The 24,678-nt window shown below is 35.7% G+C and overlaps 3 protein-coding genes across 4 annotated transcripts; 2 read left to right on the top strand and 1 right to left on the bottom strand.

Annotated features, from left to right (window-relative positions):
• Nucleotides 1-970: 970 nt before the first annotated feature.
• On the top strand, nt 971-1,813 carry LOC116164222. The gene is made up of 4 exons (XM_031478365.1): nt 971-1,025; nt 1,073-1,329; nt 1,379-1,574; nt 1,623-1,813. The coding sequence occupies exons 2-4, from the start codon at nt 1,195-1,197 to the stop codon at nt 1,754-1,756; spliced, it is 465 nt and encodes a 154-aa protein (XP_031334225.1). The 5' UTR covers nt 971-1,025; nt 1,073-1,194; the 3' UTR covers nt 1,757-1,813.
• Nucleotides 1,702-3,512, bottom strand: LOC116164220 (putative nuclease HARBI1). 2 transcript variants are annotated; one of them, XM_031478363.1, is made up of 4 exons: nt 3,096-3,512; nt 2,766-2,912; nt 2,424-2,712; nt 1,702-2,377 (listed from the first exon to the last, which is right to left on the bottom strand). In XM_031478363.1, the coding sequence occupies exons 1-4, from the start codon at nt 3,362-3,364 to the stop codon at nt 1,832-1,834; spliced, it is 1,251 nt and encodes a 416-aa protein (XP_031334223.1). In that variant the 5' UTR covers nt 3,365-3,512; the 3' UTR covers nt 1,702-1,831. The 2 variants fall into 2 exon arrangements, with proteins under 2 accessions (XP_031334223.1, XP_031334224.1); XM_031478364.1 differs by having other exon boundaries at nt 2,445-2,712; nt 3,096-3,511.
• An 18,609-nt stretch (nt 3,513-22,121) lies between these two features.
• Nucleotides 22,122-24,061, top strand: LOC116163986. The gene is made up of 6 exons (XM_031478113.1): nt 22,122-22,134; nt 22,932-23,144; nt 23,191-23,355; nt 23,404-23,615; nt 23,663-23,825; nt 23,878-24,061. Exons 1-6 carry the CDS (start codon nt 22,122-22,124, stop codon nt 23,913-23,915), a joined length of 804 nt encoding a protein of 267 aa, XP_031333973.1. The 3' UTR covers nt 23,916-24,061.
• Nucleotides 24,062-24,678: the final 617 nt, after the last annotated feature.

Here is a 24,678-nt window from a genome sequence, read left to right as displayed (position 1 = left end):
GCCGACTGAACCCTTCCTTTACACCAGTGCTTTTAAATAATCATAAAGAAATCTTAATCTATGGCATCGGTTGCATTCCTCAAATTAAATCCCTCTGGTTGCTTTTCTTTATAAGTGATTTTGGCTCGCGCGCCCTCGGATTTTGGCAAGGCCTTATCTAAATGTTTATATCTTTTTATAAATTATTGACACAATCTGGTACCTAAATAGGGAAACTTCAAAAATTTAAATATCAACTGGTCCAAAACTAATTTCTCCCAGTTAACTATGTACTATTAAAATAAACAGGAAAAATAAACACCGTCTAATTAAAATTATTCACATTCTAATTTACATTATCGAAATAATTTAGGTGTTCCTTCTTTTAAAAGTAAATTGAATAGATTCGATATAATAAGGGTACGGTCGGAAATTTACTTCAAGTGCTACATTTACTAAAAATACACAAATCTGCGGTTATAAATTTACTGCTATATTACTGAAAATAACATCCTACTTGAATGCACGCATGCGCGAGATTTACTGCAGTTTACTCACTTTACTTCTGAAAAATACCTGGTGTAAACGAAGTAAATGTAAACACGTTTTGAGGTTATATTTTTGTGAAAGTAAAATAGTGTGAATTTTTCTGAAATATGAACATGGAGACGCGAGAATTAGTTTTAGTAGACGTCGAACACAAAAAACAATATAAACTAATGCTGAGTGTTGAAGATCATGCAAGGGCAACACAAGGTATGTTAGTATGTAAACCAAAAAAGATGCATAATTACCTACAATTGTTATGTATTCATATCAATTATATATACAATAATTATGTTACTTTGACTTACTAATATTTCTCTAACTTGTAGACATGGCATTTGCATCTACTTTATTGCAACATGCTGTAATTAATGGAATGCACAATAATGCCACGGAAGATCACACGGATTCAGCTGCTGATGTCGAGGCTGCTGTGCATGATAATCCCACTGAAGGTTACACAGAACCAACTTCGCCACAAAGCGGATACGATACTGATGGTAAGTACACTGATAAGTGAAATATTTATAACAAGATTTGTACTTAGATTTATGCCGTTGGTCCTTTGAAGGAGTAACTTTGTTGTTAAACCTGTATGGAGAAAAACAGGATGTATTAGTGAAGGGGAAGGTGAAACAAAAAGCTTTTTGGAATAGTATTGCCGAATTAATGGCTAAACATGGTTATACGTACACTGCCAGTCAGTGTAAGACAAAACTTGCAACTTTGAAAAGGCAATATAAAAAGGTCAAGGACCATAATAAAGTATCGGGAAATGATAGAAAAGATTGGCCGTATTTGGAAGTAAGTATTTTGTATGGATACACATAAATATTTATGGTATTATAATTAGGCAATGGATGAAATATTTTCTTCTCAACCATGGTTAGTACCAGTTTCTTTAGCCAGTAGTAGTAGTGCGAGCGTAAATAGTGCTGCCAGTAGTAGCTCTACCAGTACATCAATTACACCTTCTACCTCAGCAACATGTGCAATAGCGAACAAAAATTCACCAAAAACGGAGGGGAAGAAAAAACAATCACCAAAAAGTATGAACTCATAAATTTAAATGTTTTATTTTTTATTTCGCTTTGTAGAGAATAGAAAATTGGTGGACATTTTAAACAAGTTGCGAGAAGATAAAGAAAAGCATCATAAAGAAAGAATGGAGAAAAGTACAGAAGCATTAAGTTTATTACGCACACTTGTTGATAACATTTCGAAAAAGTAATGATACTAATACCTAATTATTTTTATTAATGTATAATAAATTTATTTTCATTCGTATCCTCGTTATTTGTAAAAATCATGCACCAATTTGCATAGGTAATTCAGCAGCGATTACATCCCGTTTTCTTATGGCTACATCTCTTCCTCCACCATCCGGTTCTCGTGTTGCCAGTATTTCCACAGCACTTGCATTATTTGAAATAGCTACAGCTAATGGTTGAAATTGGTCTTGTTTTAAAAGGCAGATATTGTGAAGAATGCAACACGTTATGATGTACTTTGGTATAAGATCTTCTCGTGTCATTGGTAGAGTATCTAACAATCTCCGCATTCTGCCTTTGAGAAGTCCAAATGCCCTTTCGATTGCCATTCTTGTAGATGAGTGACACATGTTAAAATTTTTTTGTATGTCTGTTAAATGACCATTGTCTTTAAATGGTACCATAAGATGCTTATGCAACTTATATGCTGCGTCTCCCAAAATGTGTACATCATCTGGAAATTGTGTGTCATTTCTAAAAAATTCTGGTAAATCCGAGTTTTGGAATACTCGCAGATCATGGACAGCTCCCGGATATCCAGTGAAACAATGAATAAACATTCCATTTTCGTTACAGACGGCCTACAATAAAAGTAGTAAGCTAACAGCTAACTACACAAGCATGTACCTGCAGAAAATAACTACCTACCTGTAATTGCATTGAATGATACCCTTTTCGATTCACATAAGCTTCTGCATTATTCTTAGGAGCAGTTATGCTAATATGGGTGCCATCAATTGCACCTATAACATTTGGAAAGCCTTTTACAGCTCGAAATACTCTTATACTTGTTTCCATTTCATCTGCTATTGGCCATTTTATAAATGTATGTACATGATCATACAACGCTTTTACTACTCTTCTTACGGAGATAACGGCAGTTGCTTTTCCGACATTAAAACGATCCGATACAGATCTATTAAAAGGTCATTGAAAATAGGTAGATAAAAGTAGAAACTGTAGACCCACCTATAGGAATCAGGTGTTCCAAGAATCCACAACGTAAGCAGCAATTGTGTTTCTGGGGATACACTTGGTCGTCCAGGTTTTACCACGTTTTCACTAATTTTTGGTCCAATTAAAGACAAAATAAAGTCAAATGTTTTTCGTTGCATTCTACAAATATTACAATTAGTGACTTAATACTTTAATTGACCTTATTCTTATTGTATAGTAGGCTAACAACGACCCACTATACAAACACAGACAGCCGTGCTGTACCAGAGGCTTACTTGGGATTTGAAACCCCAGAACCCTTGTAACACACAGTTTGAACTAACTATATAACTCCATACCTACCTAAAATGTGATTGGAATTGATCATCTGAATATAAATGAACCACATTTTCCACATAATGTTCAATTCTCGTTAAACGAGTGGAATCACTCACATTCATCAAATGTGTTAATACTAGAAATTCATCATCATCAGAACTTGAATCGTCCAAAATACTCAAAATATTATTAACAATTAAAGGAACTATACTTTCAGAATCCATTGTGGCAATAAGGCAATATACACAATAGAGAATAATTGAGGTTAAGTAGGTATCAGTTGTCAAAAGCATATAATTGCAAAACAAGCGGTCGAAAATTATTACAGCATCTTCAGTATTTTGAGTAAAATTTAATAAATAACCGCTTTACTGCGATTGCATTACTTTAATTACTGATACTTTTTGAAGTAAATTTCCGACCGTACCCTTAATTGTAACAGTTTTAAAACAATACCAACATGTTGTCTATATTTCACTTTTATTCACTCTGTGTATAACTTTTTGCGCCGCGCTGAATGCAACCCATCTAGTAACTTTATGCATTTGCGTTGGTGTTATTTTCATATCTATCTATGTTCGTATTGGTGATAATTCATTTCCGTTTTCGATAATCGTTTTGGAGATTTCCTTATATGGTATTGTAAAGGCCGTTCTGTGATTTAATTGGTTGGAGATAAATTTCTTCGTTGCACTAGCCGGAAATTCGGAAAGAAAGTGGGGTCTTCTCGCTAGAACTTGCAAGAGGAACGTGTGTGTTTTACTATCTTCATGTTCTGTTGGTGAATTAACCATTTGCGAAAGCATTTTTACTTGCCAACGAACTTAAATGTTGTGTCGTTAATGAATCTAAATCGACAGCAACTTTCCGAAATGGAATTTTAATCTTGAAGCCGAAACACTCATCGATACCGATCCGATCCACGATATAACGCCTTTTACATTACTTGCTGTTTGACGAAGTTTTTTTTGTTTACTCTCTACTTAGAGGTTCGTTCGTCTATATTTAAGTGAGAACCAGTCGTAATTAGGTTATATTTTTAGAGTCCTTGTATTGGATAGGAGTCCTTGTATTAGATAAAATCCTTGTACTACGTACCGAATGGTGTTATTAGGCGACAGAATATTGCAGAGCAGTGCCGTAAAGTCTAGCATTGCAACGTTACGATCTTGCGGGCTAAGCCGAACTCTTCTAATAACCGACACCTTTTTATTGCACTACGTAGAAGACTTACACCAGGACCCAGAGGAGCCATTCAGACGTAAATATTTGATCCTGTGGTGATGTAAATGTTATAAATTTATCTGTTTGTATTGAATTGGACCCACATTGTGGTAATTGGCATATGCACTAAAGCCAATAGTAATACTGTTAATTAGTCAGCTTGGAATATTGAGATACGATAATTGATAATCACTTAAGTATTACTCCCATGTACGAAGTAATAACCAGTATGTAACGTACGAGCTCGTAACGACTTGAACCACTTCATTGCCCCCAAGCTACCGATTAAGGGATTGAAATCACTTTATCTAATTCATCACTTGTGCCACGGTAACAATATTTGTGTTCTGACCCCAGAGATTCTGGTGGGTTTTATTCCGTATTTCATGGGGGAAATTTTTTTTTTTTGTAAATGTTTTATGTTTGAATTAATTTGGAGTATTTATTTTTTAAAGCCTCATAGTTGGACCTAAGTTTTTGGGATTCCCATTGGGGAACCGAAGTTTTGGTTGTGCTTTTATGAAGGTGCAGAGCGCCCCAATAAATAATTATTTTTGTGGGATTATAGTTACATATTTTTCAAGCTAAGCTACCTTTCCTAGTTCGGGTAGTGATAAGCGATATTGGACGAATTAGGTGGCGCCCAAAAGATTCTACCAGAACCACTAACCGTAAGTAGAGAAGATTGAGTTGAAATCGAGGATAGCTACGGAGCCATTACCAATTGTATTGAATTCTCTTACCCACGTCCCTGTATATTTGTCTTGCTCTCTCCGCTGTTTACCCTTTTGTCAACAGAGCTAGCTGGCCGGTCAGCGGCGTGTGTTTTTTTTTATTTAAAAAGCACATGGTATTTTTTTTGTGTAGCGCCTTGCCTTTTGCAGCTCGCGCGTTATATAAAATTGAAATCTAATAAAATTCTATGGTACCCCTAAAAGACCAATTTTACTTCTTCTGAATCCCAATCCGATGTTGCGTTGACCTCTATAGATTTCCAATAGATTGAACCCGTGGGACAAGGTCCAAGGTCATATATGTACCTACGATGAGCACCTGCTTCAGACCTCGTACTTAAAGTATTGCCCTTTCTGATTGTACTCGTGTAGGTAATTGGTATGGTATAAATATGTAAATGACCATTTTGTTAAGATTGTGACATAAATAGAATCGATGATGATCCCACTTTTTTGTGCTTATCTCGCTAATCCGCACTACCGATCTTATAAATCCCTTATTTCCATAAGTTATTTCAAAATACTTTGTTATGTACCTATAGATAACGCAAATAGCACATAAGTACTTAAAATTCATACACAGGGTGTCCCAGGACAAGCGCTGGCTATCTATACCTTAACATGTTGGAATTGACCCGATTGTAACAGAATATTAAAAAATAGCACACCAAATGGTAAACAAACGTTTAATACTAACATGTTACCATTTTTCTATCGTGGATTTGGCCCGACCCAATCGGAATATTGAAAAATCGTATACCAAATCGTAAACAAACGTTGAAAATAGCGAAACAAAGTAAACAAACGATAAACAAACGATTAACATACTCAAAAGTTTGCATTTCTATTTAGGTTCGGTGAACTCAACAGACGTAGGTACTTATTCTGGCTTTCGATATGGTTTCGGTCAGGTCAAAAGTATTAACACAGAGGATTGCAATCGAACTTTTGAAATGTAAAATACGATCCTTGTGACGATACTTTCCAGTGAGTACCTACCAATTTTTTTAAGATTTTGTACATGTATAATGGACGAGAAGTACCAACGCTGTTACAAAATGAGGACCGTATTTAAGGATCACTTGTCCACGTAACCCAACAACAAAAATTAAAAAATCCTGCCAAATACGACTACTCTTCATACATTGCATGACCCAAATTCGATAACCGCGCAACGACATAAATTTTCGCTAAATGATGAAGCCTGAAGGACGAAAACTAGCATACAGAGAGTTTTTTGGAAATAGCCCAACTCTGTAGCTACTTCCCTAGCTACCCAATACAAAGTAGGTACTGGACTTTATGCAGGAGTAGTAACCACCTTCACGTTAATATGACTGCTGAGAAAGCGCCACGATTTGAAGAACCTACAGCAGGAACCTAGAATATGTACATGAAAACACAATATTAAAATTCACAAATCTTTATTTATTTAGCCTTTATTTTTGATTTCCTTATCCTACAATATCTACGGCGCCAGGATTTTCGCCATTCCTGGAGGCCTTCTACACAATAAAACTCTTAAAAATCGCGAGTGCCCGAGTTTCTCTCACAAAAAACTAAAATCGAGGACAGTTGGTACAGAATTCCTGTAGCCAATCTGCATCCCCCCAATAACAGTAAATGTGTATTTGAATTAAAATCACACACAGATATTTGTAAACGTCGGATTTAGTTGCGAAACGTGCGAAATTATCCACTGGCTCATTATTGCGTAACCCTATATGTGATTTTACCCAAATAAAATAGTTTATATAGTGTTTTTTTATTCCAAGCAGTTGTTGGTTGAGGTTCCCCAATATCTATTCTATTCGAAGGGGAATCCGACCGGGCAGCACTTATAATTACTAGCTTTAGCGAGAGAGACAGCGTAATGACCCTACAGTCAAAAATACCTTACATTTTGTATCCACCACAATATAAATTGCTTTCGGAGTTGCAGCGTCGGTCGTCTCAACAACACTTCGATCAACAACTAGAAAGCAACCTTGGTTCACTATAACACACCTTTCAATTACGATTTTTTTTAACTTACCAATCTGCCGAAACGTCTGTTGATCAGAAAATCTCCTTCCGATTTTAAAAGATCTAGTGACATTTTCTATTATTTACCGGTGAGTAGGTATACTTCGTGAGTTAGATCGCAATTACAGATTGCGTCTGGTTTTTTTTTGTTTTATCGAAAAACGATGAAGTAATTTCATTTCACAAATTTACCCATTGCGAATATGTTCGATGAAAAACCGTCAAATATAATGGCTTAATAAAAATAAAATCAATTATTTTACGGAACAATAACTGTCTGGATAATAATATAATGTCGGAATGAAAACAAATGCCAACAAAACTTGCATTGATTGGATGCCGCTTGCACCCTCGCCCGTCATCCAATTATCGTTGAACTAATATGCAATAGCAGACGGATGTCGGACTAAAAATTAAATCGCGTACAAATACTTTGGTGTCCTCATTAATAATTTTAGGTATTTAAAATCGCCCGTACAGTAAAATGGTGGGGTAGTAATCAGGGTGATGCTGATATTCTTTGTTGTCATCGAAAATGTTGAAGTAAGTACATATACAAACACGTAACATGATATAAAGAATCGTCTAAATAATTTTCATACGGTAACGAATATATTCAAATTTTACCACAAAACGACACTGTTGAACGTCAAAACAGTATTATTACCGTTAACAATTATTGCTCTGATAAGTTGTGTCCAAATACTGAACATTAAAAATTATTTTAATTGTGGTTCATCACACCAAACCGTAGAAGCAGCACTAAAAATATATTTCCTTTATTCACACTTACTATAAACAGTGCGACAAGCATACTCATATAATATTCGCACTAAACATAAACTTCGTGCTGACTATTGTCCCAAAAAGGAGCGTATTGTAAATCACTAACCTTGTTTAATCTTATTCCTGTTCATATCATGGAATTACCAAATATCAAATTTAAACGTGTCGTTAAAATATTCCTAACATGAATATGCTTTTTACACCCTCTATGAATTTGAGGATCATGTGAAACATACAAACATTATGTTAGATGATCGATGCCCTAGAACTAAATTTGAAGCATTTTTTGTGATCATGCTCAATATGGTGCAAAGATGTCAAAATTGGCAAAATTATGTGCACCTATTTCGTTGGAAAAACAGTCAAACGAATTATCTCAAGTCCTAGAAGTGAATAGCGCGACACCTTGTATATTTATTTACGTAATATTATAACTTTAGATGCAGAGAACTGAAAAATTGAGGTGCAATAGTCTAGTTTTCATCCGGAATAATACAAGATTAAAAGGCATTTTACGCATTGTTTAATTACACTTTCCACTTACTTTAGGTACTTTTTACCTTGATATAACGATTCTTATAGTCCAGTCCAGTCAAATTTAAATTTCTGTCGATGACAAAGTAAATAAATAAACCTCACAATCTAAAACGACTGTGTTATTACTTATTAGGTTAAATATACATGGCGAAGCAAAGAATAATTTTTTTAATTTTATGTTAATATTTTTTATTTTTATGGGATTTTTAATACAATAATTTGGATTAAAATGTACAAGGTAGTTCAAATTGGTGACTCACCATTGGGATCTCCGTAACGGTGAGAGATACAGTGCAGATTAAATGGGGGCAAAGATGCCCATTTTTGTGACCAAAAAAAGGCATTTGAAATTTTTGAAAAATCGCCGAAAAATTGAAAAAATCAAATTTCGTTTTAATTTTCCCTAACTTTAACGGCCGTAAAAGGGCGGTTCCCGTTAGAACTTTCTATAGGCACTTTTTTTCGGAGAATCTGAATCTGTTATCAGTATTTCCATAGATGTAGAAGCTACAGGTTACTACTTACTTATTCCTTTCTTATGGGCGTCACATTGGATTTTTACGGAACGAGATAAAGGACCAAAAAGAAATTCATTTGAATGCAGTGCCATTACAGTCATGTTCTTTCAGCAAGATCTAGTTACACGTGGATGCTCTGTTGAGAAATGAATGTAAAATATTTCATGTAAAAAATTTAATCTTGAAATGCTTCTTGCAAATTTAGGTAAAAGTATAGAGTGTGAAACATCCATTATGGTATCCTGTACAGCTGTTTCAAACTAACACACTGCGAAAATTAAGCTCTCCTTAAAAGTACTTATATTCAGCCCTGCGATATCATAAATGTTATTCCTAACATATGGGCGTTATATCGAGCGAGTCAAAAAATTCAGCGTCATAGTTGGCAAAGTAAGTTTAGTTTTCACCTTTAAACACCTTATCACCGCCAACTATGACGCTGAATTTTTTGAATCGCTCTGTATATATATACAGGGTGATTCCTATAGTACCTGCCACCGTTTGGGAGCGTGTAGGTGGTGCGTAGGGGAGTATTTTGATATAGGACACTTGGGGTCGGAAATCTAAAATAAGGGTGCCAGAGCCAAATTTACCTTCTGGAATTTCGCGCCTGTAGGTAGGCAACCCAACCGGCCGGCGGTGCACACGGAGCGATCTCAGGCGGCGATGTGTGGCTGACACTTGATCAGAATTTTGTTTAAACCCACGAAATCCCGTCTGCAACGACGCGTATCAAGTGAATAAACACATGGCAATAGTATAATAATAGTTGGCTAGATGTAGGAAGTGCATTGAGAACAACGGTGGCCACGTTGAACACTTGTAAACGTTATTGCTTTTGACTGTCGTTTTCCCTCCTTCCCTCCCATGTCGCTTCCTCGCGCTAACTCGCTCTGCATCGCTCCGCGCGAAACGTCGGTCGGTTGGGTTGCCTATATACAGGCGTGAAATTCCAGAAGATAAATTTGGTTCTGGCGCCCTTATTTTAGATTTCCGACCCCAAGTGTCCTATATCAAAATACTCCCCTAGGCACGCCCTATACGCTCCCAAACGGTGGCAGGTACTATAGGAATCACCCTGTATGTACAGGGTGGTGACTTGCGTAACGCATCATAGGGATTTCATAACATGCGATTATTGGCTCCCCAAATTATTTTAGAGCAAAAATGTATTAAGGTTTTTTTGTAGAAAACATTTTTTACGTCAATCAACCGTATTAGTTTTCAATTTATTGCATAATAAAGACGGAAAATTGTAAAAATAAAACCCCCATCTTTTTCAATAATCTGTGATGCCATGGAATTTTATAATACAAAAACTATGCCAATATCCGTCATGCCATGGAATGTCTGCTATAAAACAAATCAAATTCTATCAAAAAGTATTATACTTAGAACAGCGAATTCAACATAAAGAAAGACCAAATTACTAAAACGGTTTCCTAATATAACGATTTACAATAAATGTTCGAATAAGTCACCATTAACTCCAATACAGTAACCAAGTCGATCATAAAATCTTTTTGTTTTAGAAAATTCCATGGCATCGCAGATTATTGAAAAAGATGCGGGTTTTATTTTTCCAATTTTTCAGTCTTTATTATGCAAAAAATTGAAAACTAATACGGTTGATTGACGTAAAAAATGTTTTTCTACAAAAAAACCTTAATACATTTTGGCTCTAAAATAATTTGAGGAGCCAATAATCGCATGTTAGAAATTTTACATTGAAATCCCTATGATGCGATACGCAAGTCACCACCCTGTATGTTGTGAAATGTGAATTAAGTGACTCTTTGAATGAAACTTATTTTGTTCAAGTACTCACACTACGCGGTGAGGATCTGTTCCGTCTGTTCACGTTTTCAATTTCTTCTGCAAGCGCGACGTGACGCATACATCACAGGGGTGATTGACGATTGCGATACTTTGATCTTTCTAGAAATGCTTAATCGCAATCGCCTGTACCTGAGAATGAACGATGGGCAAACTATATTGATGCTTACGAAGACTTGGTCTACAAACTTCATTTCGGTATCTATGCAGTTATATTATGGTCAAACCCTAACCCAAGCCGCGGACTATTGGAAAATAAAGATGGTGCTTCCTTTAAGGGTGGTCAAATAATAATATAACATATGGCCCAATGAAACATGCTATTTTCCTGTCGGGTGGTAGGAAGTTTACACATCTAAATTATATTGTATTAGTATTACGTAAATATATACCTCATGGTTTAGTAGTAGAACAACTATTTGCAAAACGGGAAATACAGGTAAATATACAAATGGTAAATCGCGAGGTAAATCGACAGTAATCGATAATCTCCTTGAAAGAGACTTGTTGGAATGTACAAGCCCTATTTAGCAATGTTCCTCTTCTTTTAAAAAAAAAGCGAATGTTATGCATACTTAAATCAAAACTTACTACTTTCAAAATTTTTTAAGCTGCGTAAACAAAATTTCAAAAGATACAGAATTAGAACAGACTCGACAAACTGTAACCGCCATTATCTTAATTAATAAATTTTACGCCAAAGTTAAAAATATAAGGCACAATATAAAACTTCTGTATGACGGAAGAAAGTGTTATACGCGTCTATTTTACTGGGCGTGTCATCAATAGTGGGATACGCGCCCGAATGGGAAAAATTTCTAAACTTGGAATCGGATGTGAATATCAAATTTTCAATAAAATACTTGAATGTTTAGTATTATGGAATTAAAAATTAGTTATTAATAAACATGAGATCTAATGGACTACGTGATCTTCAACATGCGACCAAACTTCCCGGTGTTTCGTTTAGTATAGTTACACACGCACTGGCACGAATTACATAGCAAATACAGAGCGTTTTTCTATCTTTGCCGGAGGAAAAATAGAGACGTGGGCGCAAAACTCAAAGGCGTCACAATTTTAGACAATCTGGTGCGTTAACCCATAAAACATGATAAAAGGAGTGGTCATCCAAACATAAATAAGTAGTAGACTGCTAATTCCTCAATTTTTACTTTCTAATGTCGACTACACACACGGCGTGACACTGAAATAGATGGGAAATTGGATGGATATCGGTCGTCATAAGTGGAATAACGTGATGCAAGTGTCACAGTAGAAAATCTCTCCAATTAATCGATTTATTAAAATATACGATTTGAATTACGTTACTACTTAATCGAATTTTTATCACATCTTTTGTACTTACCAACCAAACATAGTGTGGCATTAAGGAACAGATATTAAATTACCTGAAACAAAAGTACAAATTAATACAAGTTTTGTATTAACCAGAATAGCATCAAGAAAAATTTAAACGTACAAATGGACAGAAAAATTCTGATCGCGAGGATAAATCGCGCCAGCGTAATTCGATACCGGAATAATTCTCACCTACCCATTTCGCTGCCTCTAGTCTAGTCAATTCAATGCCGGGACAATTGCCCAATTTGTAGTCCGGTCAATAATTGCAGTTCTAATTAATTTTTCGAATTTTCCAAAATTAATGTCGGATTTTCGGAAATCTATTTAGAAAATCAAAAAGGACACACTTTGATAAAGCCGCAAATTCTGCATCCTTTTATGTACCTATTGCGATTCCTGATGTGAAAAAATTAAAACGGGCCCCCGCACCATACATTATAAACAGTTGATTTATTTGTAACAAACACTTCTTTTGTTTCTATTCTCACCCATTTTTTTACATAATGTATTTGTTGTACACTGTATATTTTTGTAAATATCTACTTTATGGAAAAATGTTTCACATACAAATTTCAATACATTGCCACTTTTGATTATTTTAATTTTACTAACCGTTGCGTGAAATTGTACCCAAGCACCTCGATGCAAAACATTTCATCGACATCGACCATTCTCTGTTATTTGGTAGCTTAACTACCTACAACTTATTCTATTACACTTTTTTTCGGCAGTGGATAATATCAACGATAGAGACACTAGTAAATATCCGATCCCTCTACTAAAAATTAAAGAAACAGCTGGTTCAGTGTGCTAGCTGTGTTATTAGAGATTGTAGAAACAAAAGTATGTTAGCAGATTATGTATGTAATTAAGTACTGAATAATAAAGTACAATATTTTTTTTTAAATAACTCAAAAAAATTTCTTGTTTTTCCTTAAAAATTGTTTATTGTTTACTTTGACGATCTGATATAGGTTTGTTGACAACTTTTTTGAGAGCTCTCCAAAACTTCCATCAACATAAGGGTCTTCGCCGAATGCCCACAACGCCGACACGATTTTTGGATGGTCCATATAGCAGACTAAGGACACTACGCCGACCGTGCCCACATCGCCGACACGTGTGCAAGGGACACTAAGCCGAACGTGACCACAACGCCGACTATTTTTGTACGAGTTTGCATTTTTTTAAAAGTTAAAAAAAATTGCCGAAACCTACAAATAACCTAATATCCAAAGCTGCTTGGTGTCACACTCCGTCCAGTTTCATTAATAATTTTTGTATGAGTTTGTACTTAGTTCAAAAAAAGTTAAAAAAAAAATTCTAAACCTACAATAACCTAGCGTCCAAAGCTGCTTGGTGTTGCACTCCGTACTATACTGTATGAGTCGACGTTGTGGTCACGTTCGGCTTAGTGTCCCTTGTACACTTGCCGGCGAAGTGGGCACGATTGGCGTAGTGTCCGTCGGCGAAGTGTCCCTAGTCGGCGATATGGACCATCCAAAAATCGTGTCGGCGTTGTGGGCATTCGGCGAAGTGTCCCGGCCCCGAATAAAGTAGTGAAAGAAATATTCAAGTTTTTGGCATTCATACTAAATTAAAAGTTAGCACTTGTATTTTTTATATTCAACGAACCTTCCATCATTCATTCACCAAATAACGATGTTGTTTTTACCGTTCATCCTATCGTATCGTATAGTTTAGCTCTAGGACAACTCGACTCGAAGGGTACTCGGACAAGAAGACTACTTATATAATTACGGAGAAACCAACACCAAACGCAAAAAACCGCCTCTTCTTTACATCATACATAAAACAGAAGCTTGAATCCAGTATTACACGGAAACTAATGCAAATTCATTTGTGAAGATTTGTACGTGAGGGTAGCTAAAATAGTTTCAGTTTTATGACTTGACAAGCGATAATGTAATTGATAGCGAATTAAACAAAATTCAGAAAACCCGCACGATTTCTTACAAAAACTACTTACAGGTCATGTCAAAAATTTTTTTTCATAAGGTCGTCTTCCTGCCCACGCTATGTTCTTACACAACGTATCGCGTTCGTAGTTTCACCATGTATATAACAGATAATATTCCTTAGATATTACATGATTGGTCAGATTGGTGCCTTTAATAAAATACTTGTTCGCGTAGTTTGACTGCCTCCCTGCCGAGTTGCCCTCGCGCCGAGTTGTTCTCGTACCGAGTCGACGAGCCCGAGTTGGCGGCGCCGAAGTGTCCGGATCCACCTATCGTAACCGCACTATACCACTATCACAGCAGTCGCGGAGTACGAACCTCATCATCTCAACAGCTTTCGCCCAATCTTTACTAACAAATTTTGTTACATTTTAAAGCTTTGCTGATGTAAGGTCTGTTGCAATAAAAAATATTAGTTAGGTAAATTAGTAATTGTTACCATTTGTGATAAAGCGAAAATCTAAACTGTTAACGCGTAATGTATTTTATGAGTTTATAATAATCATGAAAGCCGATATTCAGCACTTTCGTGGAAGTTCACTCAACTAAAAGTACATATTCGAACCCCTTTAACGGCTTAAATTATTGAACTCATTACATTATAAGGCAATGGCCCAACTGTTCCAGTTACAATTAACATTGCAATGAGAAAAATTATTATTCCTAAAGCATCCCTTCTGTTCAGAAACATAAAGCGTTCCTCGCATAAAGGCTTAAAATATAAGATAATAAATCTAAGACGACACCATAAAACCCTTCTGCAAAGTCCGTTAATTTAGGATGAGGTAAGACGGGAGTCGGTATAAGGGGGTCATCTCATTAACAACAAGGAATAACCCATAAAAATGTTCCATCACGTCTTTCTTAGAAAGCATACTGTTTAAACTCAACTCCTATGCAAATGCGCACGATTCTCAACTTTGCTTTAATTACGACTCCCAGTTCTGGTTTCCGGCGGTTTCACGATGTGCCATCTCGTTAGATTCGCTTTTATAGCTGAAAAACTTCATTTAGAAAGACTTTAATTTAGATCACAAACGGTGGCGCGAGATCAGCAACCCCTTTTGCTTTTACACATGTAAGACCAACTTGTGGGGATAATCCCTTACTGCTACTCACAATGACTGTAATCGACTTGTGTAGCAAAACGAAGATTGCCTGTAATTAGAAATTATGTGGTGTTTTAGTGATCTCAAGTGGGAATGTCTTAGACTTTGTATTTGTTTGCTTTTCTCATTTCACATTTACAACAGATAACACCTTACTGCGAGAAACTGACCTGACGTAGAAGTACTTACACGGTATTAACGGAATTTTGCTTTTTTGTTCCATTTGACTACGAGACGTTTACGATGATGCATGATAATTATTTCCACTATTCTAGGTACTCTTCATTTAATTACGTTCAGTTTTGGAAGTCCACACACTGGTATTAAACAATAGTATAGGTGCTATAAAATGGCATCCCAGACATCGGGGCGCCATCAAGTGAATATATTAGTTCCCGGTTATATGGAATAAAAGCGGATTCGATGCATGCTTTCCTTGAAATAAAATACGCCTGCTAGGCTTTCAAAAATGTTCCAAGATTTTTTTGAAACTTTCTGTGTTTGTTATACATCAACCTATTTAAAAACTCTTATAAATTCATTAATCATTAATTGTAAATAAATAAATCGCGTAATTAGATTTACCATTGTAACATTACGTACTTCTAGCTTCACTTTATCAGTAATTAAGTATGGACGCGTCCAAAGTAATTTCCAGGCTCGGTTACATATTATGTTTGAGACGGAAACATTTAACGCCGTGCCTAGAGCCCCGTTAAACCGTCGTCCAACGTTCACGTCATAGGATTTTGGTTTTTGCTTTTGTTTTTAAAAAAAAGTTCAGAAGAAAATTTTAAACCTACAAATAACCTAACGTCCAAGTCCGCTGAGTTGGTATACGCATTTTTGAAAACAAATTTCCCAAACCAAGAAACGAACGCGACCTCTCCGGGCGAGTACCGCGTATCGTTACCATTAGACAAACCACGATACGATATATTGTGACCGAATCTCTTATACATATACAAATGTTTGACGGGAGCGCAATTGGTAACCATTCTTTACCGGGACTCTAGACACTATGAACAATTAATTACCATCCCGGGATCCTTAAATTTCGTGCTAATTATCCACAACACCTCAAACCGAACTAGCTCTTTGATCAGATTTTTTTCAGCACATATCCGCAACCCGGCACAACAAAATAATACAAATTTGACATTAAATTCCTGATTTCAAGCAAACAATAGTCAGGATCAAACTCCCTTAAACTCCGAAATGGTTAGTTACCAAATTTTGAAAACACTTTAAATGAACTTGGGGCGCAAATCAATCAAATTAAACGTAATAGAGCATGAGACATTTATCTGAGTCGTTAAAAGGATCGGAATAAACACACGACCTGCATGATTTTACATAGACAAATTTTATTCTACAATGAGACAGGAAATTAAGTATAAAATCCTATTAAGCAAATACCAAGAAATCTTAAAATTATTTCCAGTGTTCGATTTATAACATCCTAATAAAATCTTCAATTCCCCCAAACAGGTTGTTGAAACGTTAATTGTAGTATTTGGCTGAACGAAAAATACGCCACCGATGACTCGAATGGTTGTGCTTTTAATGTGGATGAATGCCTTCAATGAAACAAGGCAACTAACTCTGCCATACTAAAACGTAGATATGCGTCTCTTCTAAAACTTCCAAATAAATCAAACTTAGCCTCGAAACGTGACGAAAAGTTTCATTTATACAACGGTCGGCAAACCGGCCTCACCAGATGAAAAACGACATCTTAAAAGAACCGCAACTCGGCCTCGAACTTGGCAAAAAGCGTCTTCAAAATGAACGTAACTCGATCGCTAACTTGGTAAAAAGCGTCTCCACACCGAGCGGCGACGTGGCTTCGAAACTGCCAAAATGGCTTCTTAAAACAGACGGCACCCTGGCCTGGAAACTGACAAAATGCGACTCTTAACGGTCAACAACTCGGCCTCGACATTTTGGCGAACGGCTTCTTCTAAACGCGTACTCCGGTATTTAAACGGACTTCCCTCCTTTTCATAGCGTCGAAAATTCTTATCCAATTAGGGGTCCTTAGAAACTAGACAAATCAATTAAACACTCGTAACCGGACGCGTGTTTCCTCACGTACGCCAAAATTTAATCGGAACTATATATCTAAACTAAAACATTTCTATGAAAACAAATAGTTTTTTTTTTAATTAAGCCACCTTATATCTAGACATCACCTTTAACCTTTTATGAAGCAAGTGGAAAACCTAATAAATCACGTCGGAGCTGTCGTACATGCATTAGCACAAGAAATTATAATAAAATAAATCAACAAAAGAGATACGAGAAACCGCACTGTGTCGTAAATAATCCCAAGAAATTTGTTAACATGAGTTCTAATGAGAATAGAGCTTGCATTCACTACAACTGTCTCGATCCGAACCTCAACGTCCCAAACCGACATTGTTTATACAACATCTTGGATTATCTTTTTCAGCAATTTGATGATTCTCACAAATTGAACAGCGGAAATCCAAAAATAAATAACGCCAATAATTGCGAAATGTACTCAAATACGCCCTGAAAAAAGCCAAAACCAAACATTCTTGAACGTGCCTCGATTAAAACAGTAGATCCCTAACCGCGATGTAGTTTTAAAAAAATCAAAAAAGAGATTCTGAAACCCTTGGAAATTGAAAGCTAATAACTTGCAATGTGTATAAGTGACCATGCAATGAATCAAGACATTTTAATCTATACAATAGTCAAATTGTAGGTATTGCACAATGCACATGCGGTACAAGAATAAATCCATCAGGTGAGCTTTTAATTGTTATGGATTATATATCACACTTTTTTTATACATACAAATATGAAATGTATTGGATACGAGAGTGGTAGATACATATTTATTTTAAATTTCTAACTATCCAGTAAATACATGAAAACCCCCTGGAAAACACCCAAAACACGTAGAATTTTTCTATTCGAACAAGTACAAAATTAGAAGGAGCCATATACAAAAATGTTAATTCAAGTTCATTAAACTGATGAAAATCTAAATTAAAACGATTTAAATTAAAATTTTAATGAAGGTGTCAATTTACACTCTGCAATAAGAATTGAATAAAATTGTCATTATATTATTGATTTTCCTTTTGTAAACCATAAGTAAGTAATCAAGTCGATATTCTCCATTGTGACAACTGAGAATTGTAATTTCCCAAGGATTTCCTGTGAATGAAGAATAGAGTTTTTCAATGTAAATGTGATGAGTTTTTCACAGTGGAATTAAAAGTATGTGTATTCACCTGGCAGGCTGCAGGCGTTGCGAGAATAACAAACATTAACTATTCTAATTTTTGCGTTGCCCAATAGTTTCTATAAATATTCAGTCAATGACCGCATGCTTAAAAGATACTGATAACTGACACTAGATTGTGCGCCCAGCACGTACGGCTTATGTCATCTTTGGAAAAAATTACATAAGCCTTTGCATATTTACCCGCACAGATTCTCGATTCCGAAAATGGGTACACAATTGCAGCAGTTACGAGACAGGTAAATGAACTGAAACAACAATTCAACTCAATTAAATATTTGCATTTCGTAGTGTAACTTCCAGTTGACTTCTTCACACCAAAGGATTAGAAGTTGTAGAGGATTAAGAACCACTTAGCATTTTGAAGATGCGTCAAGGATAAATTAATGGAAAACATTACATCCTACTAAGAACTATACAGCCTTTATTATCATCATACATATTTAATTAGGGATCGAGCTTAATTATTTTAAATGAATTTCCGGCGATAAAATAGTTCTCGCCTTTATAAATAATTTAATGCAAAAAGAAATGACACTATTGTACTTAGGTACTTTTAACTTATGCAACTATTCTAAAATTGGTCGCTTTCCCCACCAAAAGATTGTAGTGCTGCTGTGAAATGCTTCGGAAAGTTGAATCTCCGCACTTAAAAATAAATTTTTCCTCGCGCTTTTTTTGGCGTGCAGTAGGTATTTGAAACTTTTCAGTTACCGAAAAATTAATTTAATTAGGAGGCACAATTTTAATAAAATATTAAATTAGAAATGATAAGGTCAATAATTACAACCCGTTTCTGATTAATTACAACATTCAAGTATGTACTGAAATAAATACAGATTACAGACCTTGATGCTAAATAAGTGAGGGTACGTTTCATCCATTTTAAAAAAGTGGTGGCATGGCATACCCCCGCATACCACTGACTACAGTGTGGTTAAATTTGCAACCATAATAGTTACAATGACTGGTGACATTTTCGGGTATGCCGTTTTTGATTTTGCAAATTTTCCTTCAAAATTCCTACCACAAAAGCACCCATAAATGAGAGCGCGAAAATAAATTCTTTTTTCGACGAAATTTGGTATTTTTGAAATTCGAAAAAAAAACTCCACCGCAATTCTTGACCGGACAACTAAAATGTAGAGAATTCTACGAAATTTGTTGTATACAGGGTGAGTCAACGATTGCGCGGAGTGACTTAATGCCTTGAACATTCTCCACATTTTAAAAATATTTTGAATTATAAAGGGTGCGTTCACAAAGTAGCGCGATAAAAAGGTACATTTTAAAACACTCTGTTTAACAATTTTATTCCTTAACTCATCAACCATATACACAACAAATTTCGTAGAATTCGCCCCATTTCAGTTGTCCGGCCAAGAATTGCAGTGATTTTTTTAAATTAATTAATCACAATAACATGAACCTGCACATAGTTCACCTATATACGAATCGGGAAATGTAAAGTAAAATTTTTTCCATTTTTTTTCAATTTCGATTTCCCAAATACCCCCCTTTCGCAGGATAGATTGAAAAAAATATTTAAGACAAATATTTTTTTTTAATTTTTGATCGATCGCTATTTTGTTATTTGAAAAAATAAAAAATAATTGCAAATTTAATTGTTTTGTTGTAAAAATTGTTGTTTTTCAAAAGTCCTTAAAATAACGATTTTTCGAAAAACAAAAGAACGCCAATAACTTCGAACCGGAGCACCAAATTAGCAATTGAAACGAACAAAAGTAGTTTGTTTTAATGACTAACTGTCGTTTTTGGGTGCAACGACTTAGTTTTATCACCCCGTATAGGTAGCTCTGAAAATAAGGAAAACAATTCAGATATCAAAATCTAGTAATTTTATATACAGATTTGAAGTTTTTTTCCAATCCATTAATTGTAATGCTCGACTGCAACTTATGGAACTATTTCAACCATCAATCAAGCAATGTCAATTCACCGTTTGGAATAGTTTTCTAACTACGGTGCATCCGCTATGAAAAATATAAGTTTGCACGAGGGCAAAATGTGCACAGGCTAATCAACAAAATGAATGTAACAATTTTGATATATCCATTAATTTAAGAATTTGGTGAAATAATTTACCTAAATACAAATTACTACCCTTCAAATCGCTTCAAATTCATACACGAAATGCTTCTGCAACTGACACTTGACATTTCGAGAAGTATGTTAATTGATAAAGAAAAATATGAAAAAACTATAAACAAATACGTACAAATGTGTTGACTAGGGCTAATTACATTAAATCATGCATAAATAATGTATGATTATCTGAATGTGGTTGCTGTATGCAAATTCACGCAAAAGAAAGTAGGTCAAGACGACATTAAATAACTAACTTTTAGTGCCGTCGCACATGGCACTTACACATAATAAATATTGAATAAATTGTATTTGATAATTGTGTTACGTTAAAATGCCTCCCGATTCTTCGACAATTCAATTCATAAATGCGTACACTTTAAGGGCAATCCAATTAAAGCGCTTTAGAAATTTGCATGAAAAATGTATTAAAAATTGTGAGGAGATGTATTCGGCTGCTGGCTCATCAAAAAGCAAGAAGTTTGATAGTTAATTAGCACTTACCATAAATTTCAAATGAAACGGCTTGTGCGACTAAAAAACGCGGACAGTATTTAAATTTTAGTGTTTCTGCAGATGCACTTATCGTCATAATTCGTTACCTTCATTTTGCACGTTAATTGGCAGAAATTTAATTATAACTAGGTAGTAATTCAACTGTGGAGTGTGAGACATCTAATTAATTAATTTATTCAACATAAAAATCACATGTTTAAAATTAACAAAATTAATCACTTATAATTGCACAAGAGGTTTGTATTTTACCAAGTAAATTTGGGTTGTTTAGGTAATGAAAAATCTGTTGCTTAGCAATTAGACGAGAAAAGGTTCAATTGCTAAAAGGAAACAGATTTGAATTGCAACAACCCAAATTTACTCGGTTTAAATACAAACCTCATTCAGCAGGACAATTTAACGAACAAGAAATTCACCAAATTAATCAATTATTGACAGACGTCAAACTAGTCATATGGGAAAGGATAATGCGATAATTGGTTTGAAAATGAATGTGAAAAAACCACTAGTGCATTTGTCGCTGGAAAAGTTGCAGGTAACTTTTATCGCTGTCAATGTGACAATTGCACTGCGGCTTATGCGATTTTTTATATAACTCTCGCCAGGAAAGATTGCCGGTCACAGCACACCTTGTGTCGATTTACAATCTACATTTTTCTTAAGATGCGAGCGACTTCCGGAATAGGGTCGTGGCAATGTTGAGCGAAAAGTCTTTTTGTTCAACATTGACAGGATACCATCCCGGATGTCGCTCACATCTTTAGAAAAACATAGATTGTAGGCCAGCATCAAGTGTTCTATGACCGGCAATCTTTCCTGGCGAGAGGTTTACATGAGTTGAATTGTCGTAATAAAAAAGGTACCTAGCCTATCTATTATTTAAATCTGCGTTTCATGCACGACTCAAATCAAAGCTTTAGGGTTAGACCGTTGGCAGTCAGAAGTATTTTTATTTTAGTTATTTCATTTTAAATTGGGGGAGCGGGAGGTTAGCAGATAACCGCTATACTAACCTAAAGCGGCGTCCACACTATGCCGTTCCCAGGTAGAGCACGGCGTCAATATGACGACATTTTTTCGTCCTTTTTTTTTCGAAGACGTCACATGCCGTAATCAGAACGATAAATTGACGACAATATGTTGACGCATATATGACGTCATAAAATGACGTACAGATGATGTCATTTAAAAGTCACCTATAACCTATTTTGCTTCAGATATTTGACTGGCACGTGCGCAATTATGGCATTGAAAGTACGAGTTTAAATTACTAAATATCCCTGCGAATTATGAGATCATTTTGTACGGATGTAAATATCCTTAAAACTTAAGCCAAAATTACTCTACTGGCAACGCTGTATATTTGTAAGACAACAGTGCTTAGAACGCCGTGCGGCTGCGCGTTGCGATGTTTTTTAGCCTTCACCACAAATAAGATTTGTGTTGTGGCCTTCACATCGTGATCGGAGTTGTGTTCGAGTTTGTTTGTTGTGTTCGTAATAAATAAAAAGGTACGGTCATTTTTATTCTATTATATATAATATTTAGTTTTGTACCCGTTCAAGGTTTTGGTTTTAATTGTACGTTATGGCGTACGTTATAGTTGAATTTGGAGACGAAAATGGACGAATTGGCGCCGTCCATAAATCTTGGTTGACGCCACTAAAGAAACGAGCTTATTGGCCTGCATATAAAGAGCAGGAGAAATTCGATAAAGCTCTACGTTGCGGCGAAAACGTCGAAAGCTCATGGACATTGTAGAGTGTAGATAGAATATTTTACCAGACAGGTTGGTGATCAACTTGGTTTTCTGCTTTTCATGCATTAACTTTGATATTTTAGATGACAATTTAAAAGCAAGACAAAAATTAAAGGAAGCGGAATTTACTTCTAGTTTAGAGAGTGAGTGTGATGAGGCAGCAAACACTGGTCGTCAAAAGCGTAAGAAAGCTAGCCGAAAGTTGTTTGGTTCTTCAGAAGAAGACTGCGAGGAGGAGGAAGAGTCTTTACCTAGACCACCACCAATTAAGCGACCCACTGTCACATCTCGGAAAGGTATCGTTTTTTAATACATTTCTGTAATTTAATCTTAATATCATAGAAGCTGCCGTATTGAAATCGCCAAGGCATTCACACTTGGTATCGACAAGATTGGTGCAACGACCAACTAATCAAACCGACAATTTCCAAAGTCCTCAAACGTCAAAAGGCACTTTACATCATCGAAATGCAGCGGAGCAGTCTCGGGAGCAATTGACCGTTACAGGTTTGAATGTGGAATTTGCAAAATTTATTTTCCTAATGGACGTTTTAGTTGTAGATAAACTTATTGCCTTAGTGGCTCGTGTTAAAGAGCAAAACGACGAAATTTTGTCTTGGATCGCAAAACAAGACAATAAAAATACCAATAACATCTCATCGTTTGGTATGCCAGAGATTCCATTCTCCCTACCACTTCAAACTCAACAGGAATTACTTGAGTTTAATTCTTATTTAATTAATAATGGAGAAAAGTATACTGCTTTGGTAAGTTGTCAGTTGAAATAGTTCAGTTTTTATGATTAGGATTTTAGGGTTCGTATTTGACTACTCTTGGTGGTGATACTATCACATCTAAAACTAACAGAATATTAAAAAATCTGATATCTGATTCGGTTGCGTCACAATTTAATTTTTACGGTCAGCGGTCCACAAAACAAGCGTTCTCCACATTATTGGTGAAGAGCTTAATCGTTGGTAAGATCTTCATGTAAAGGTAGGATTTAACACTAATTTATCGATGATTTAGATGCTGTTAAGAAGAGCATTTCACAGACAAGGAGTTAAAGTATCATTTCCCATTATTCATAGTTATGAAGAAGTTGACGCTTAATTATTCTTTATTATTTAGTAGTGTAGCTCTTGTATTTGTATTTTTATAGCATAACACCTTTTTTTAAAGCATTGTTTGCAAGCAACGAATAAATAGAAGATGGTTACACATTCGTTTAACTATACCTCACATCAAATTACATTAGTAATTAACGGCCCAATCACGTCATTCACTGACGCCCCATCGTCAGTACATGACGTTCTAATGACGTCATTTTGCATGTGACATATGTACGTTTTTTTAGGGTCACGTCATTTTCACTTTCCAAATGACGTATTCTTGGACATTTCTATACGTCAAAATGACGTCCAAGCCTTCAAAATAGAGCAACATACTTTCGCGTTTGTCCCCTCCATAACTGAATACGGCGCTGTCTGGACCACAACTGACCCCGCGTGCCGCGTAAAGCCAACGGTTGGCACGTCCCCACTCACCGCTCCCATTGGCTTCCTTTGATGGAGACCGACACTAGAGCGATTTTCGTTGGCACACCGTTGGCTCAGCGGCACATGCCAACGGCCACGTCCACATTGTATTGGCTTTGCCAACGGCCAACGTTGGCATAAGTGTGGACGCCGCTTTATAGGACCCATCCCATGGTTATCTAACGATCTTTACGGACACTTAATGTATGCTGCTATCGAGCACCGTGTGGTGACTTTGAAATCTTTATGGCTAACATTGAAAAAACGCTTGCATCTTTACGTAACGCATCTA

Source organism: Photinus pyralis, unplaced genomic scaffold (assembly GCF_008802855.1).
Source record: "Photinus pyralis isolate 1611_PpyrPB1 unplaced genomic scaffold, Ppyr1.3 Ppyr1.4_LG2, whole genome shotgun sequence".
Taxonomy (NCBI): Eukaryota; Metazoa; Arthropoda; class Insecta; order Coleoptera; family Lampyridae; genus Photinus; species Photinus pyralis.
Note: the sequence above shows the minus strand (reverse complement) of the source record. Positions and strands in the feature narration are given on the sequence as shown.

Bases quoted from the DNA above. Each gene is read 5' to 3' on its own strand.
- LOC116164222 (XM_031478365.1), top strand. From the start codon at position 1,195: ATGGCTAAACATGGTTATACGTACACTGCCAGTCAGTGTAAGACAAAA. The intron at 1,330-1,378 runs GTAAGTATTTTG...TATTATAATTAG, and splicing joins AAGATTGGCCGTATTTGGAA to GCAATGGATGAAATATTTTC. The intron at 1,575-1,622 runs GTATGAACTCAT...TTCGCTTTGTAG, and splicing joins GAAAAAACAATCACCAAAAA to AGAATAGAAAATTGGTGGAC.
- LOC116164220 (XM_031478363.1), bottom strand. From the start codon at position 3,364: ATGCTTTTGACAACTGATACCTACTTAACCTCAATTATTCTCTATTGT. The intron at 2,913-3,095 runs GTAGGTATGGAG...TAATATTTGTAG, and splicing joins CAATTCCAATCACATTTTAG to AATGCAACGAAAAACATTTG. The intron at 2,378-2,423 runs GTACATGCTTGT...CTTTTATTGTAG, and splicing joins TAGGTAGTTATTTTCTGCAG to GCCGTCTGTAACGAAAATGG.
- LOC116163986 (XM_031478113.1), top strand. The intron at 23,356-23,403 runs GTTTGAATGTGG...TGGACGTTTTAG, and splicing joins GGAGCAATTGACCGTTACAG to TTGTAGATAAACTTATTGCC. The intron at 23,616-23,662 runs GTAAGTTGTCAG...TTAGGATTTTAG, and splicing joins GAGAAAAGTATACTGCTTTG to GGTTCGTATTTGACTACTCT.